Below are 18,288 nucleotides of genomic sequence, written 5' to 3'. Positions count from 1 at the left end.
GGTTGTGGTAGATTGCATCCGCTCCGGCACATCCAAGTCACCGCCAGTGATGACCCTGATCAGGGAGCTGTTCTTTGTGTGCGCCCGCTTCAATTTCACCGTCACTGCTGCTCACATTGCTGGCCAGTCTAACTGCATTGCCGATTCGCTGTCTCGTTTCCGCATGGAAGAATTCCGACGTCTCGCCCCAGCTGCTCAAGCACAACCAGACCGAGTAGTGCTGCCATTCCAGTCGATGTAATATAGCCTTGACATACAGGTACCGATTGTCATTGCTAAATTGCCGTATTGAGAACCTGCGTTGGATTTCATCCATCTGCATGCCTACCTTTATCCATCTCGTGCCTTAATCACTTGTTCTTAGCTCTCGTGCATTGGTGGTGAACGCTTGCTGGGGTGCCGTGTGCTGGTTTTCTGGGAACAGCTTCCTTCAACTGGTTGCTTTGCTGCTACTATCTCTGCTTAAAATTGCATACTATTGGTCGGCTGTTTGCGACGCCAATCAGTAGTCATTGCACCCGGTCGCGGGTACTATTGCCGCTCAAGCATGAGCGATTGCTTTGGCCGTTTGCAACGCCAACTGCTTCACCCTGGTTGGCTGTTTGCAACGTCGATCAGGGAACTTTGCACCCGGTCGCGGGTACTGCTGCAGCTCAGTCGTGAGCGATCACTTTGGCTGTTTGCAACGCCAATCGCTTCACCAGTTGATCGAAACCAGCACACTGGTGTACCCCAATCATCCTTGTGCGGTGTTGTGAGAATGCGTGGGTATGCATGCAGCTTTGCTCTGTGACTTTCCATTGCATGTAGTCACTTGGCTCTCCCATTTCCTATACACTGCTCTGATGCATTCGGGTGCAAGCGCTAATAACTTTTTTCACTATTAACTTTGTTATCCATCCGAACACTTACCATGACAGTAGGGCACTGAAGTGAGATTTCCATCAGCCGTGCAATTTGGTGTGGCATCACCCACGATCCGCTGACCCTCTTGGCAAGAATAGGTAACATTGTGCGTGAATTGGACAACGGCTCTGTCAGCAGTGCCATTGTCAATGAGAGGTACGTTACAGTACAGCGCTGTGCACAGAATAACGAAAACAAAATTTAATGATACATTTACTGTTTTAGCATCAGTATCGTGTTGATTGAGAGCGATAAAAGCACAGTCTGAGTAAGAGTTCTCGGTGTCAAGTAAAAAGTAAATTCTCATGAAAAATAATAACAATGCGGGACTCAGAGAGGGTGAAGTGCAAGGAGTATAATGAAACGCCTGTTGTCCAACAGTCGGTGTCGTTCAGTTTATGATGGCACTTGTTTCACAGTGTTGTGCCGTGCTCGTAGGTTTAGTACACTTAAAGTATTGAAAGCTGTGTTCATTCGCAAATATTACCCCAAGCTATGCATCCAGAAAGAAGGTGTCCGTATACACCACTACCTTCTTTACAACACCAGAGTGCAAAACGATGATTGGTGGCTGGCCTTCCAAATTGTGTTCAGGGACCTCTGTGGTGGCAGTTTGAGCGTTGTCCCAAAGCTTGCCATACTGATCGATGTACTGACCAATACCACTGACATCCACTCCCTTCCACACTTTCACTCAGACCATGATTTCAGCATAATTGTATTTCAATGATACGAGCGAATACTCGCGTTTTGTAGCACGTGAAGATGTTGCCCCAAAGCGTTCAGCCGGTTTGACTTTCTAGGGATCCCTTTTCTCAGCACAGGCTGCAGCCAGCTTGGCGTCGTCTGGCAAGGTAGAGTACTGATAATACTATGCTCTGTTTTGCGCCGTGAGAAGCCCTCCATCAGTGTCTGCAACATCATTGTTGTCGATGTAGAAATACGGACCGCTCAGTGGGTCGACATTCAGCTTCTCCTCGCAGTCGCTATTACTCCAGCGCTGACTATCGTCGCCACCAGTATCCAGTGTCGATTTTATGAGGGCTCTTCGTTGCTATGCATATAAGACTCGCCACTGCTGAACAAACTCAGCGAGATCGCCACCAAAGAAATAATTCCGATCGCGAACTAACTTTCAGCGCCGCTTCGTAAAGGGAGTCTCACGCTGACAACTCTGGACCTAAGTCCTTGTCGCGACACCTGTCGCCATCGCTGTGTCTAAACTCAACCTCCCTGTGACGAGCTCTCACCTAGCGCTAAAATCAATTGACCAGAGACATTTGAAGACACTTGAAACTCCTTTGACAACAAAGACACCCAGTCGATCGAAAAGAATCTTCAAACGCCGCCTCACTGCGCGTCCCAAACTTTGACGTCACATTTTGATGATTGATATCAAGTACACAAGTGCTGGTTTTTGCTGGCCGGGGCTCAAAAGTTTATAACTTTTTTCACTATTAACTTTGTTATCCATCCGAACACTTACCATGACAGTAGGGCACTGAAGTGAGATTTCCATCAGCCGTGCAATTTGGTGTGGCATCACCCACGATCCGCTGACCCTCTTGGCAAGAATAGGTAACATTGTGCGTGAATTGGACAACGGCTCTGTCAGCAGTGCCATTGTCAATGAGAGGTACGTTACAGTACAGCGCTGTGCACAGAATAACGAAAACAAAATTTAATGATACATTTACTGTTTTAGCATCAGTATCGTGTTGATTGAGAGCGATAAAAGCACAGTCTGAGTAAGAGTTCTCGGTGTCAAGTAAAAAGTAAATTCTCATGAAAAATAATAACAATGCGGGACTCAGAGAGGGTGAAGTGCAAGGAGTATAATGAAACGCCTGTTGTCCAACAGTCGGTGTCGTTCAGTTTATGATGGCACTTGTTTCACAGTGTTGTGCCGTGCTCGTAGGTTTAGTTCACTTAAAGTATTGAAAGCTGTGTTCATTCGCAAATATTACCCCAAGCTATGCATCCAGAAAGAAGATGTCCGTATACACCACTACCTTCTTTACAACACCAGAGTGCAAAACGATGATTGGTGGCTGGCCTTCCAAATTGTGTTCAGGGACCTCTGTGGTGGCAGTTTGAGCGTTGTCCCAAAGCTTGCCATACTGATAGATGTACTGACCAATACCACTGACATCCACTCCCTTCCACACTTTCACTCAGACCATGATTTCAGCATAATTGTATTTCAATGATACGAGCGAATACTCGCGTTTTGTAGCACGTGAAGATGTTGCCCCAAAGCGTTCAGCCGGTTTGACTTTCTAGGGATTCCTTTTCTCAGCACAGGCTGCAGCCAGCTTGGCGTCGTCTGGCAAGGTAGAGTACTGATAATACTACGCTCTGTTTTGCGCCGTGAGAAGCCCTCCATCAGTGTCTGCAACATCATTGTTGTCGATGTAGAAATACGGACCGCTCAGTGGGTCGACATTCAGCTTCTCCTCGCAGTCGCTATTACTCCAGCGCTGACTATCGTCGCCACCAGTATCCAGTGTCGATTTTATGAGGGCTCTTCGTTGCTATGCATATAAGACTCGCCACTGCTGAACAAACTCAGCGAGATCGCCACCAAAGAAATAATTCCGATCGCGAACTAACTTTCAGCGCCGCTTCGTAAAGGGAGTCTCACGCTGACAACTCTGGACCTAAGTCCTTGTCGCGACACCTGTCGCCATCGCTGTGTCTAAACTCAACCTCCCTGTGACGAGCTCTCACCTAGCGCTAAAATCAATTGACCAGAGACATTTGAAGACACTTGAAACTCCTTTGACAACAAAGACACCCAGTCGATCGAAAAGAATCTTCAAACGCCACCTCACTGCGCGTCCCAAACTTTGACGTCACATTTTGATGATTGATATCAAGTACACAAGTGCTGGTTTTTGCTGGCCGGGGCTCAAAAGTTTATAACTTTTTTCACTATTAACTTTGTTATCCATCCGAACACTTACCATGACAGTAGGGCACTGAAGTGAGATTTCCATCAGCCGTGCAATTTGGTGTGGCATCACCCACGATCCGCTGACCCTCTTGGCAAGAATAGGTAACATTGTGCGTGAATTGGACAACGGCTCTGTCAGCAGTGCCATTGTCAATGAGAGGTACGTTACAGTACAGCGCTGTGCACAGAATAACGAAAACAAAATTTAATGATACATTTACTGTTTTAGCATCAGTATCGTGTTGATTGAGAGCGATAAAAGCACAGTCTGAGTAAGAGTTCTCGGTGTCAAGTAAAAAGTAAATTCTCATGAAAAATAATAACAATGCGGGACTCAGAGAGGGTGAAGTGCAAGGAGTATAATGAAACGCCTGTTGTCCAACAGTCGGTGTCGTTCAGTTTATGATGGCACTTGTTTCACAGTGTTGTGCCGTGCTCGTAGGTTTAGTACACTTAAAGTATTGAAAGCTGTGTTCATTCGCAAATATTACCCCAAGCTATGCATCCAGAAAGAAGATGTCCGTATACACCACTACCTTCTTTACAACACCAGAGTGCAAAACGATGATTGGTGGCTGGCCTTCCAAATTGTGTTCAGGGACCTCTGTGGTGGCAGTTTGAGCGTTGTCCCAAAGCTTGCCATACTGATAGATGTAATGACCAATACCACTGACATCCACTCCCTTCCACACTTTCACTCAGACCATGATTTCAGCATAATTGTATTTCAATGATACGAGCGAATACTCGCGTTTTGTAGCACGTGAAGATGTTGCCCCAAAGCGTTCAGCCGGTTTGACTTTCTAGGGATCCCTTTTCTCAGCACAGGCTGCAGCCAGCTTGGCGTCGTCTGGCAAGGTAGAGTACTGATAATACTACGCTCTGTTTTGCGCCGTGAGAAGCCCTCCATCAGTGTCTGCAACATCATTGTTGTCGATGTAGAAATACGGACCGCTCAGTGGGTCGACATTCAGCTTCTCCTCGCAGTCGCTATTACTCCAGCGCTGACTATCGTCGCCACCAGTATCCAGTGTCGATTTTATGAGGGCTCTTCGTTGCTATGCATATAAGACTCGCCACTGCTGAACAAACTCAGCGAGATCGCCACCAAAGAAATAATTCCGATCGCGAACTAACTTTCAGCGCCGCTTCATAAAGGGAGTCTCACGCTGACAACTCTGGACCTAAGTCCTTGTCGCGACACCTGTCGCCATCGCTGTGTCTAAACTCAACCTCCCTGTGACGAGCTCTCACCTAGCGCTAAAATCAATTGACCAGAGACATTTGAAGACACTTGAAACTCCTTTGACAACAAAGACACCCAGTCGATCGAAAAGAATCTTCAAACGCCACCTCACTGCGCGTCCCAAACTTTGACGTCACATTTTGATGATTGATATCAAGTACACAAGTGCTGGTTTTTGCTGGCCGGGGCTCAAAAGTTTATAACTTTTTTCACTATTAACTTTGTTATCCATCCGAACACTTACCATGACAGTAGGGCACTGAAGTGAGATTTCCATCAGCCGTGCAATTTGGTGTGGCATCACCCACGATCCGCTGACCCTCTTGGCAAGAATAGGTAACATTGTGCGTGAATTGGACAACGGCTCTGTCAGCAGTGCCATTGTCAATGAGAGGTACGTTACAGTACAGCGCTGTGCACAGAATAACGAAAACAAAATTTAATGATACATTTACTGTTTTAGCATCAGTATCGTGTTGATTGAGAGCGATAAAAGCACAGTCTGAGTAAGAGTTCTCGGTGGCAAGTAAAAAGTAAATTCTCATGAAAAATAATAACAATGCGGGACTCAGAGAGGGTGAAGTGCAAGGAGTATAATGAAACGCCTGTTGTCCAACAGTCGGTGTCGTTCAGTTTATGATGGCACTTGTTTCACAGTGTTGTGCCGTGCTCGTAGGTTTAGTACACTTAAAGTATTGAAAGCTGTGTTCATTCGCAAATATTACCCCAAGCTATGCATCCAGAAAGAAGATGTCCGTATACACCACTACCTTCTTTACAACACCAGAGTGCAAAACGATGATTGGTGGCTGGCCTTCCAAATTGTGTTCAGGGACCTCTGTGGTGGCAGTTTGAGCGTTGTCCCAAAGCTTGCCATACTGATAGATGTACTGACCAATACCACTGACATCCACTCCCTTCCACACTTTCACTCAGACCATGATTTCAGCATAATTGTATTTCAATGATACGAGCGAATACTCGCGTTTTGTAGCACGTGAAGATGTTGCCCCAAAGCGTTCAGCCGGTTTGACTTTCTAGGGATCCCTTTTCTCAGCACAGGCTGCAGCCAGCTTGGCGTCGTCTGGCAAGGTAGAGTACTGATAATACTACGCTCTGTTTTGCGCCGTGAGAAGCCCTCCATCAGTGTCTGCAACATCATTGTTGTCGATGTAGAAATACGGACCGCTCAGTGGGTCGACATTCAGCTTCTCCTCGCAGTCGCTATTACTCCAGCGCTGACTATCGTCGCCACCAGTATCCAGTGTCGATTTTATGAGGGCTCTTCGTTGCTATGCATATAAGACTCGCCACTGCTGAACAAACTCAGCGAGATCGCCACCAAAGAAATAATTCCGATCGCGAACTAACTTTCAGCGCCGCTTCGTAAAGGGAGTCCACGCTGACAACTCTGGACCTAAGTCCTTGTCGCGACACCTGTCGCCATCGCTGTGTCTAAACTCAACCTCCCTGTGACGAGCTCTCACCTAGCCGTAAAATCAATTGACCAGAGACATTTGAAGACACTTGAAACTCCTTTGACAACAAAGACACCCAGTCGATCGAAAAGAATCTTCAAACGCCGCCTCACTGCGCGTCCCAAACTTTGACGTCACATTTTGATGATTGATATCAAGTACACAAGTGCTGGTTTTTGCTGGCCGGGGCTCAAAAGTTTATAACTTTTTTCACTATTAACTTTGTTATCCATCCGAACACTTACCATGACAGTAGGGCACTGAAGTGAGATTTCCATCAGCCGTGCAATTTGGTGTGGCATCACCCACGATCCGCTGACCCTCTTGGCAAGAATAGGTAACATTGTGCGTGAATTGGACAACGGCTCTGTCAGCAGTGCCATTGTCAATGAGAGGTACGTTACAGTACAGCGCTGTGCACAGAATAACGAAAACAAAATTTAATGATACATTTACTGTTTTAGCATCAGTATCGTGTTGATTGAGAGCGATAAAAGCACAGTCTGAGTAAGAGTTCTCGGTGTCAAGTAAAAAGTAAATTCTCATGAAAAATAATAACAATGCGGGACTCAGAGAGGGTGAAGTGCAAGGAGTATAATGAAACGCCTGTTGTCCAACAGTCGGTGTCGTTCAGTTTATGATGGCACTTGTTTCACAGTGTTGTGCCGTGCTCGTAGGTTTAGTTCACTTAAAGTATTGAAAGCTGTGTTCATTCGCAAATATTACCCCAAGCTATGCATCCAGAAAGAAGATGTCCGTATACACCACTACCTTCTTTACAACACCAGAGTGCAAAACGATGATTGGTGGCTGGCCTTCCAAATTGTGTTCAGGGACCTCTGTGGTGGCAGTTTGAGCGTTGTCCCAAAGCTTGCCATACTGATAGATGTACTGACCAATACCACTGACATCCACTCCCTTCCACACTTTCACTCAGACCATGATTTCAGCATAATTGTATTTCAATGATACGAGCGAATACTCGCGTTTTGTAGCACGTGAAGATGTTGCCCCAAAGCGTTCAGCCGGTTTGACTTTCTAGGGATCCCTTTTCTCAGCACAGGCTGCAGCCAGCTTGGCGTCGTCTGGCAAGGTAGAGTACTGATAATACTACGCTCTGTTTTGCGCCGTGAGAAGCCCTCCATCAGTGTCTGCAACATCATTGTTGTCGATGTAGAAATACGGACCGCTCAGTGGGTCGACATTCAGCTTCTCCTCGCAGTCGCTATTACTCCAGCGCTGACTATCGTCGCCACCAGTATCCAGTGTCGATTTTATGAGGGCTCTTCGTTGCTATGCATATAAGACTCGCCACTGCTGAACAAACTCAGCGAGATCGCCACCAAAGAAATAATTCCGATCGCGAACTAACTTTCAGCGCCGCTTCGTAAAGGGAGTCTCACGCTGACAACTCTGGACCTAAATCCTTGTCGCGACACCTGTCGCCATCGCTGTGTCTAAACTCAACCTCCCTGTGACGAGCTCTCACCTAGCGCTAAAATCAATTGACCAGAGACATTTGAAGACACTTGAAACTCCTTTGACAACAAAGACACCCAGTCGATCGAAAAGAATCTTCAAACGCCGCCTCACTGCGCGTCCCAAACTTTGACGTCACATTTTGATGATTGATATCAAGTACACAAGTGCTGGTTTTTGCTGGCCGGGGCTCAAAAGTTTATAACTTTTTTCACTATTAACTTTGTTATCCATCCGAACACTTACCATGACAGTAGGGCACTGAAGTGAGATTTCCATCAGCCGTGCAATTTGGTGTGGCATCACCCACGATCCGCTGACCCTCTTGGCAAGAATAGGTAACATTGTGCGTGAATTGGACAACGGCTCTGTCAGCAGTGCCATTGTCAATGAGAGGTACGTTACAGTACAGCGCTGTGCACAGAATAACGAAAACAAAATTTAATGATACATTTACTGTTTTAGCATCAGTATCGTGTTGATTGAGAGCGATAAAAGCACAGTCTGAGTAAGAGTTCTCGGTGGCAAGTAAAAAGTAAATTCTCATGAAAAATAATAACAATGCGGGACTCAGAGAGGGTGAAGTGCAAGGAGTATAATGAAACGCCTGTTGTCCAACAGTCGGTGTCGTTCAGTTTATGATGGCACTTGTTTCACAGTGTTGTGCCGTGCTCGTAGGTTTAGTACACTTAAAGTATTGAAAGCTGTGTTCATTCGCAAATATTACCCCAAGCTATGCATCCAGAAAGAAGATGTCCGTATACACCACTACCTTCTTTACAACACCAGAGTGCAAAACGATGATTGGTGGCTGGCCTTCCAAATTGTGTTCAGGGACCTCTGTGGTGGCAGTTTGAGCGTTGTCCCAAAGCTTGCCATACTGATAGATGTACTGACCAATACCACTGACATCCACTCCCTTCCACACTTTCACTCAGACCATGATTTCAGCATAATTGTATTTCAATGATACGAGCGAATACTCGCGTTTTGTAGCACGTGAAGATGTTGCCCCAAAGCGTTCAGCCGGTTTGACTTTCTAGGGATCCCTTTTCTCAGCACAGGCTGCAGCCAGCTTGGCGTCGTCTGGCAAGGTAGAGTACTGATAATACTACGCTCTGTTTTGCGCCGTGAGAAGCCCTCCATCAGTGTCTGCAACATCATTGTTGTCGATGTAGAAATACGGACCGCTCAGTGGGTCGACATTCAGCTTCTCCTCGCAGTCGCTATTACTCCAGCGCTGACTATCGTCGCCACCAGTATCCAGTGTCGATTTTATGAGGGCTCTTCGTTGCTATGCATATAAGACTCGCCACTGCTGAACAAACTCAGCGAGATCGCCACCAAAGAAATAATTCCGATCGCGAACTAACTTTCAGCGCCGCTTCGTAAAGGGAGTCCACGCTGACAACTCTGGACCTAAGTCCTTGTCGCGACACCTGTCGCCATCGCTGTGTCTAAACTCAACCTCCCTGTGACGAGCTCTCACCTAGCGCTAAAATCAATTGACCAGAGACATTTGAAGACACTTGAAACTCCTTTGACAACAAAGACACCCAGTCGATCGAAAAGAATCTTCAAACGCCGCCTCACTGCGCGTCCCAAACTTTGACGTCACATTTTGATGATTGATATCAAGTACACAAGTGCTGGTTTTTGCTGGCCGGGGCTCAAAAGTTTATAACTTTTTTCACTATTAACTTTGTTATCCATCCGAACACTTACCATGACAGTAGGGCACTGAAGTGAGATTTCCATCAGCCGTGCAATTTGGTGTGGCATCACCCACGATCCGCTGACCCTCTTGGCAAGAATAGGTAACATTGTGCGTGAATTGGACAACGGCTCTGTCAGCAGTGCCATTGTCAATGAGAGGTACGTTACAGTACAGCGCTGTGCACAGAATAACGAAAACAAAATTTAATGATACATTTACTGTTTTAGCATCAGTATCGTGTTGATTGAGAGCGATAAAAGCACAGTCTGAGTAAGAGTTCTCGGTGTCAAGTAAAAAGTAAATTCTCATGAAAAATAATAACAATGCGGGACTCAGAGAGGGTGAAGTGCAAGGAGTATAATGAAACGCCTGTTGTCCAACAGTCGGTGTCGTTCAGTTTATGATGGCACTTGTTTCACAGTGTTGTGCCGTGCTCGTAGGTTTAGTACACTTAAAGTATTGAAAGCTGTGTTCATTCGCAAATATTACCCCAAGCTATGCATCCAGAAAGAAGATGTCCGTATACACCACTACCTTCTTTACAACACCAGAGTGCAAAACGATGATTGGTGGCTGGCCTTCCAAATTGTGTTCAGGGACCTCTGTGGTGGCAGTTTGAGCGTTGTCCCAAAGCTTGCCATACTGATAGATGTACTGACCAATACCACTGACATCCACTCCCTTCCACACTTTCACTCAGACCATGATTTCAGCATAATTGTATTTCAATGATACGAGCGAATACTCGCGTTTTGTAGCACGTGAAGATGTTGCCCCAAAGCGTTCAGCCGGTTTGACTTTCTAGGGATCCCTTTTCTCAGCACAGGCTGCAGCCAGCTTGGCGTCGTCTGGCAAGGTAGAGTACTGATAATACTACGCTCTGTTTTGCGCCGTGAGAAGCCCTCCATCAGTGTCTGCAACATCATTGTTGTCGATGTAGAAATACGGACCGCTCAGTGGGTCGACATTCAGCTTCTCCTCGCAGTCGCTATTACTCCAGCGCTGACTATCGTCGCCACCAGTATCCAGTGTCGATTTTATGAGGGCTCTTCGTTGCTATGCATACACGACTCGCCACTGCTGAACAAACTCAGCGAGATCGCCACCAAAGAAATAATTCCGATCGCGAACTAACTTTCAGCGCCGCTTCGTAAAGGGAGTCCACGCTGACAACTCTGGACCTAAGTCCTTGTCGCGACACCTGTCGCCATCGCTGTGTCTAAACTCAACCTCCCTGTGACGAGCTCTCACCTAGCGCTAAAATCAATTGACCAGAGACATTTGAAGACACTTGAAACTCCTTTGACAACAAAGACACCCAGTCGATCGAAAAGAATCTTCAAACGCCGCCTCACTGCGCGTCCCAAACTTTGACGTCACATTTTGATGATTGATATCAAGTACACAAGTGCTGGTTTTTGCTGGCCGGGGCTCAAAAGTTTATAACTTTTTTCACTATTAACTTTGTTATCCATCCGAACACTTACCATGACAGTAGGGCACTGAAGTGAGATTTCCATCAGCCGTGCAATTTGGTGTGGCATCACCCACGATCCGCTGACCCTCTTGGCAAGAATAGGTAACATTGTGCGTGAATTGGACAACGGCTCTGTCAGCAGTGCCATTGTCAATGAGAGGTACGTTACAGTACAGCGCTGTGCACAGAATAACGAAAACAAAATTTAATGATACATTTACTGTTTTAGCATCAGTATCGTGTTGATTGAGAGCGATAAAAGCACAGTCTGAGTAAGAGTTCTCGGTGTCAAGTAAAAAGTAAATTCTCATGAAAAATAATAACAATGCGGGACTCAGAGAGGGTGAAGTGCAAGGAGTATAATGAAACGCCTGTTGTCCAACAGTCGGTGTCGTTCAGTTTATGATGGCACTTGTTTCACAGTGTTGTGCCGTGCTCGTAGGTTTAGTACACTTAAAGTATTGAAAGCTGTGTTCATTCGCAAATATTACCCCAAGCTATGCATCCAGAAAGAAGATGTCCGTATACACCACTACCTTCTTTACAACACCAGAGTGCAAAACGATGATTGGTGGCTGGCCTTCCAAATTGTGTTCAGGGACCTCTGTGGTGGCAGTTTGAGCGTTGTCCCAAAGCTTGCCATACTGATAGATGTACTGACCAATACCACTGACATCCACTCCCTTCCACACTTTCACTCAGACCATGATTTCAGCATAATTGTATTTCAATGATACGAGCGAATACTCGCGTTTTGTAGCACGTGAAGATGTTGCCCCAAAGCGTTCAGCCGGTTTGACTTTCTAGGGATCCCTTTTCTCAGCACAGGCTGCAGCCAGCTTGGCGTCGTCTGGCAAGGTAGAGTACTGATAATACTACGCTCTGTTTTGCGCCGTGAGAAGCCCTCCATCAGTGTCTGCAACATCATTGTTGTCGATGTAGAAATACGGACCGCTCAGTGGGTCGACATTCAGCTTCTCCTCGCAGTCGCTATTACTCCAGCGCTGACTATCGTCGCCACCAGTATCCAGTGTCGATTTTATGAGGGCTCTTCGTTGCTATGCATATAAGACTCGCCACTGCTGAACAAACTCAGCGAGATCGCCACCAAAGAAATAATTCCGATCGCGAACTAACTGTCAGCGCCGCTTCGTAAAGGGAGTCTCACGCTGACAACTCTGGACCTAAGTCCTTGTCGCGACACCTGTCGCCATCGCTGTGTCTAAACTCAACCTCCCTGTGACGAGCTCTCACCTAGCGCTAAAATCAATTGACCAGAGACATTTGAAGACACTTGAAACTCCTTTGACAACAAAGACACCCAGTCGATCGAAAAGAATCTTCAAACGCCACCTCACTGCGCGTCCCAAACTTTGACGTCACATTTTGATGATTGATATCAAGTACACAAGTGCTAGTTTTTGCTGGCCGGGGCTCAAAAGTTTATAACTTTTTTCACTATTAACTTTGTTATCCATCCGAACACTTACCTAGACAGTAGGGCACTGAAGTGAGATTTCCATCAGCCGTGCAATTTGGTGTGGCATCACCCACGATCCGCTGACCCTCTTGGCAAGAATAGGTAACATTGTGCGTGAATTGGACAACGGCTCTGTCAGCAGTGCCATTGTCAATGAGAGGTACGTTACAGTACAGCGCTGTGCACAGAATAACGAAAACAAAATTTAATGATACATTTACTGTTTTAGCATCAGTATCGTGTTGATTGAGAGCGATAAAAGCACAGTCTGAGTAAGAGTTCTCGGTGGCAAGTAAAAAGTAAATTCTCATGAAAAATAATAACAATGCGGGACTCAGAGAGGGTGAAGTGCAAGGAGTATAATGAAACGCCTGTTGTCCAACAGTCGGTGTCGTTCAGTTTATGATGGCACTTGTTTCACAGTGTTGTGCCGTGCTCGTAGGTTTAGTACACTTAAAGTATTGAAAGCTGTGTTCATTCGCAAATATTACCCCACGCTATGCATCCAGAAAGAAGATGTCCGTATACACCACTACCTTCTTTACAACACCAGAGTGCAAAACGATGATTGGTGGCTGGCCTTCCAAATTGTGTTCAGGGACCTCTGTGGTGGCAGTTTGAGCGTTGTCCCAAAGCTTGCCATACTGATAGATGTACTGACCAATACCACTGACATCCACTCCCTTCCACACTTTCACTCAGACCATGATTTCAGCATAATTGTATTTCAATGATACGAGCGAATACTCGCGTTTTGTAGCACGTGAAGATGTTGCCCCAAAGCGTTCAGCCGGTTTGACTTTCTAGGGATCCCTTTTCTCAGCACAGGCTGCAGCCAGCTTGGCGTCGTCTGGCAAGGTAGAGTACTGATAATACTACGCTCTGTTTTGCGCCGTGAGAAGCCCTCCATCAGTGTCTGCAACATCATTGTTGTCGATGTAGAAATACGGACCGCTCAGTGGGTCGACATTCAGCTTCTCCTCGCAGTCGCTATTACTCCAGCGCTGACTATCGTCGCCACCAGTATCCAGTGTCGATTTTATGAGGGCTCTTCGTTGCTATGCATATAAGACTCGCCACTGCTGAACAAACTCAGCGAGATCGCCACCAAAAAAATAATTCCGATCGCGAACTAACTTTCAGCGCCGCTTCGTAAAGGGAGTCCACGCTGACAACTCTGGACCTAAGTCCTTGTCGCGACACCTGTCGCCATCGCTGTGTCTAAACTCAACCTCCCTGTGACGAGCTCTCACCTAGCCGTAAAATCAATTGACCAGAGACATTTGAAGACACTTGAAACTCCTTTGACAACAAAGACACCCAGTCGATCGAAAAGAATCTTCAAACGCCGCCTCACTGCGCGTCCCAAACTTTGACGTCACATTTTGATGATTGATATCAAGTACACAAGTGCTGGTTTTTGCTGGCCGGGGCTCAAAAGTTTATAACTTTTTTCACTATTAACTTTGTTATCCATCCGAACACTTACCATGACAGTAGGGCACTGAAGTGAGATTTCCATCAGCCGTGCAATTTGGTGTGGCATCACCCACGATCCGCTGACCCTCTTGGCAAGAATAGGTAACATTGTGCGTGAATTGGACAACGGCTCTGTCAGCAGTGCCATTGTCAATGAGAGGTACGTTACAGTACAGCGCTGTGCACAGAATAACGAAAACAAAATTTAATGATACATTTACTGTTTTAGCATCAGTATCGTGTTGATTGAGAGCGATAAAAGCACAGTCTGAGTAAGAGTTCTCGGTGTCAAGTAAAAAGTAAATTCTCATGAAAAATAATAACAATGCGGGACTCAGAGAGGGTGAAGTGCAAGGAGTATAATGAAACGCCTGTTGTCCAACAGTCGGTGTCGTTCAGTTTATGATGGCACTTGTTTCACAGTGTTGTGCCGTGCTCGTAGGTTTAGTACACTTAAAGTATTGAAAGCTGTGTTCATTCGCAAATATTACCCCAAGCTATGCATCCAGAAAGAAGATGTCCGTATACACCACTACCTTCTTTACAACACCAGAGTGCAAAACGATGATTGGTGGCTGGCCTTCCAAATTGTGTTCAGGGACCTCTGTGGTGGCAGTTTGAGCGTTGTCCCAAAGCTTGCCATACTGATAGATGTACTGACCAATACCACTGACATCCACTCCCTTCCACACTTTCACTCAGACCATGATTTCAGCATAATTGTATTTCAATGATACGAGCGAATACTCGCGTTTTGTAGCACGTGAAGATGTTGCCCCAAAGCGTTCAGCCGGTTTGACTTTCTAGGGATCCCTTTTCTCAGCACAGGCTGCAGCCAGCTTGGCGTCGTCTGGCAAGGTAGAGTACTGATAATACTACGCTCTGTTTTGCGCCGTGAGAAGCCCTCCATCAGTGTCTGCAACATCATTGTTGTCGATGTAGAAATACGGACCGCTCAGTGGGTCGACATTCAGCTTCTCCTCGCAGTCGCTATTACTCCAGCGCTGACTATCGTCGCCACCAGTATCCAGTGTCGATTTTATGAGGGCTCTTCGTTGCTATGCATATAAGACTCGCCACTGCTGAACAAACTCAGCGAGATCGCCACCAAAGAAATAATTCCGATCGCGAACTAACTTTCAGCGCCGCTTCGTAAAGGGAGTCCACGCTGACAACTCTGGACCTAAATCCTTGTCGCGACACCTGTCGCCATCGCTGTGTCTAAACTCAACCTCCCTGTGACGAGCTCTCACCTAGCCGTAAAATCAATTGACCAGAGACATTTGAAGACACTTGAAACTCCTTTGACAACAAAGACACCCAGTCGATCGAAAAGAATCTTCAAACGCCGCCTCACTGCGCGTCCCAAACTTTGACGTCACATTTTGATGATTGATATCAAGTACACAAGTGCTGGTTTTTGCTGGCCGGGGCTCAAAAGTTTATAACTTTTTTCACTATTAACTTTGTTATCCATCCGAACACTTACCATGACAGTAGGGCACTGAAGTGAGATTTCCATCAGCCGTGCAATTTGGTGTGGCATCACCCACGATCCGCTGACCCTCTTGGCAAGAATAGGTAACATTGTGCGTGAATTGGACAACGGCTCTGTCAGCAGTGCCATTGTCAATGAGAGGTACGTTACAGTACAGCGCTGTGCACAGAATAACGAAAACAAAATTTAATGATACATTTACTGTTTTAGCATCAGTATCGTGTTGATTGAGAGCGATAAAAGCACAGTCTGAGTAAGAGTTCTCGGTGTCAAGTAAAAAGTAAATTCTCATGAAAAATAATAACAATGCGGGACTCAGAGAGGGTGAAGTGCAAGGAGTATAATGAAACGCCTGTTGTCCAACAGTCGGTGTCGTTCAGTTTATGATGGCACTTGTTTCACAGTGTTGTGCCGTGCTCGTAGGTTTAGTACACTTAAAGTATTGAAAGCTGTGTTCATTCGCAAATATTACCCCAAGCTATGCATCCAGAAAGAAGATGTCCGTATACACCACTACCTTCTTTACAACACCAGAGTGCAAAACGATGATTGGTGGCTGGCCTTCCAAATTGTGTTCAGGGACCTCTGTGGTGGCAGTTTGAGCGTTGTCCCAAAGCTTGCCATACTGATAGATGTACTGACCAATACCACTGACATCCACTCCCTTCCACACTTTCACTCAGACCATGATTTCAGCATAATTGTATTTCAATGATACGAGCGAATACTCGCGTTTTGTAGCACGTGAAGATGTTGCCCCAAAGCGTTCAGCCGGTTTGACTTTCTAGGGATCCCTTTTCTCAGCACAGGCTGCAGCCAGCTTGGCGTCGTCTGGCAAGGTAGAGTACTGATAATACTACGCTCTGTTTTGCGCCGTGAGAAGCCCTCCATCAGTGTCTGCAACATCATTGTTGTCGATGTAGAAATACGGACCGCTCAGTGGGTCGACATTCAGCTTCTCCTCGCAGTCGCTATTACTCCAGCGCTGACTATCGTCGCCACCAGTATCCAGTGTCGATTTTATGAGGGCTCTTCGTTGCTATGCATATAAGACTCGCCACTGCTGAACAAACTCAGCGAGATCGCCACCAAAGAAATAATTCCGATCGCGAACTAACTTTCAGCGCCGCTTCGTAAAGGGAGTCCACGCTGACAACTCTGGACCTAAATCCTTGTCGCGACACCTGTCGCCATCGCTGTGTCTAAACTCAACCTCCCTGTGACGAGCTCTCACCTAGCCGTAAAATCAATTGACCAGAGACATTTGAAGACACTTGAAACTCCTTTGACAACAAAGACACCCAGTCGATCGAAAAGAATCTTCAAACGCCGCCTCACTGCGCGTCCCAAACTTTGACGTCACATTTTGATGATTGATATCAAGTACACAAGTGCTGGTTTTTGCTGGCCGGGGCTCAAAAGTTTATAACTTTTTTCACTATTAACTTTGTTATCCATCCGAACACTTACCATGACAGTAGGGCACTGAAGTGAGATTTCCATCAGCCGTGCAATTTGGTGTGGCATCACCCACGATCCGCTGACCCTCTTGGCAAGAATAGGTAACATTGTGCGTGAATTGGACAACGGCTCTGTCAGCAGTGCCATTGTCAATGAGAGGTACGTTACAGTACAGCGCTGTGCACAGAATAACGAAAACAAAATTTAATGATACATTTACTGTTTTAGCATCAGTATCGTGTTGATTGAGAGCGATAAAAGCACAGTCTGAGTAAGAGTTCTCGGTGTCAAGTAAAAAGTAAATTCTCATGAAAAATAATAACAATGCGGGACTCAGAGAGGGTGAAGTGCAAGGAGTATAATGAAACGCCTGTTGTCCAACAGTCGGTGTCGTTCAGTTTATGATGGCACTTGTTTCACAGTGTTGTGCCGTGCTCGTAGGTTTAGTACACTTAAAGTATTGAAAGCTGTGTTCATTCGCAAATATTACCCCAAGCTATGCATCCAGAAAGAAGATGTCCGTATACACCACTACCTTCTTTACAACACCAGAGTGCAAAACGATGATTGGTGGCTGGCCTTCCAAATTGTGTTCAGGGACCTCTGTGGTGGCAGTTTGAGCGTTGTCCCAAAGCTTGCCATACTGATAGATGTACTGACCAATACCACTGACATCCACTCCCTTCCACACTTTCACTCAGACCATGATTTCAGCATAATTGTATTTCAATGATACGAGCGAATACTCGCGTTTTGTAGCACGTGAAGATGTTGCCCCAAAGCGTTCAGCCGGTTTGACTTTCTAGGGATCCCTTTTCTCAGCACAGGCTGCAGCCAGCTTGGCGTCGTCTGGCAAGGTAGAGTACTGATAATACTACGCTCTGTTTTGCGCCGTGAGAAGCCCTCCATCAGTGTCTGCAACATCATTGTTGTCGATGTAGAAATACGGACCGCTCAGTGGGTCGACATTCAGCTTCTCCTCGCAGTCGCTATTACTCCAGCGCTGACTATCGTCGCCACCAGTATCCAGTGTCGATTTTATGAGGGCTCTTCGTTGCTATGCATATAAGACTCGCCACTGCTGAACAAACTCAGCGAGATCGCCACCAAA

General features: G+C 46.2%; 1 protein-coding gene across 1 annotated transcript in view; it reads right to left on the bottom strand.

The window, feature by feature from the left end:
* Positions 1-892: 892 nt before the first annotated feature.
* The window catches only part of LOC135824411 (sushi, von Willebrand factor type A, EGF and pentraxin domain-containing protein 1-like), a 33,744-nt gene continuing 16,348 nt past the window's right edge, over positions 893-18,288 (bottom strand). The window contains exons 11-22 of the mRNA XM_065337146.1: positions 17,187-17,354; positions 15,708-15,875; positions 14,229-14,396; positions 12,750-12,917; positions 11,270-11,437; positions 9,791-9,958; positions 8,312-8,479; positions 6,832-6,999; positions 5,353-5,520; positions 3,873-4,040; positions 2,393-2,560; positions 893-1,080 (exon numbers count right to left, since the gene is read on the bottom strand). Coding sequence (XP_065193218.1) covers positions 893-1,080; positions 2,393-2,560; positions 3,873-4,040; positions 5,353-5,520; positions 6,832-6,999; positions 8,312-8,479; positions 9,791-9,958; positions 11,270-11,437; positions 12,750-12,917; positions 14,229-14,396; positions 15,708-15,875; positions 17,187-17,354 — 2,036 coding nt within the window. The remainder of the gene's footprint in view (positions 1,081-2,392; positions 2,561-3,872; positions 4,041-5,352; positions 5,521-6,831; positions 7,000-8,311; positions 8,480-9,790; positions 9,959-11,269; positions 11,438-12,749; positions 12,918-14,228; positions 14,397-15,707; positions 15,876-17,186; positions 17,355-18,288) is intronic.

Source organism: Sycon ciliatum, chromosome 9 (genome assembly GCF_964019385.1).
Source record: "Sycon ciliatum chromosome 9, ocSycCili1.1, whole genome shotgun sequence".
NCBI lineage: Eukaryota > Metazoa > Porifera > Calcarea > Leucosolenida > Sycettidae > Sycon > Sycon ciliatum.
The sequence above is the reverse complement of the archived record's forward strand: the minus strand, read 5'-3'. Positions and strand labels throughout refer to the sequence as shown.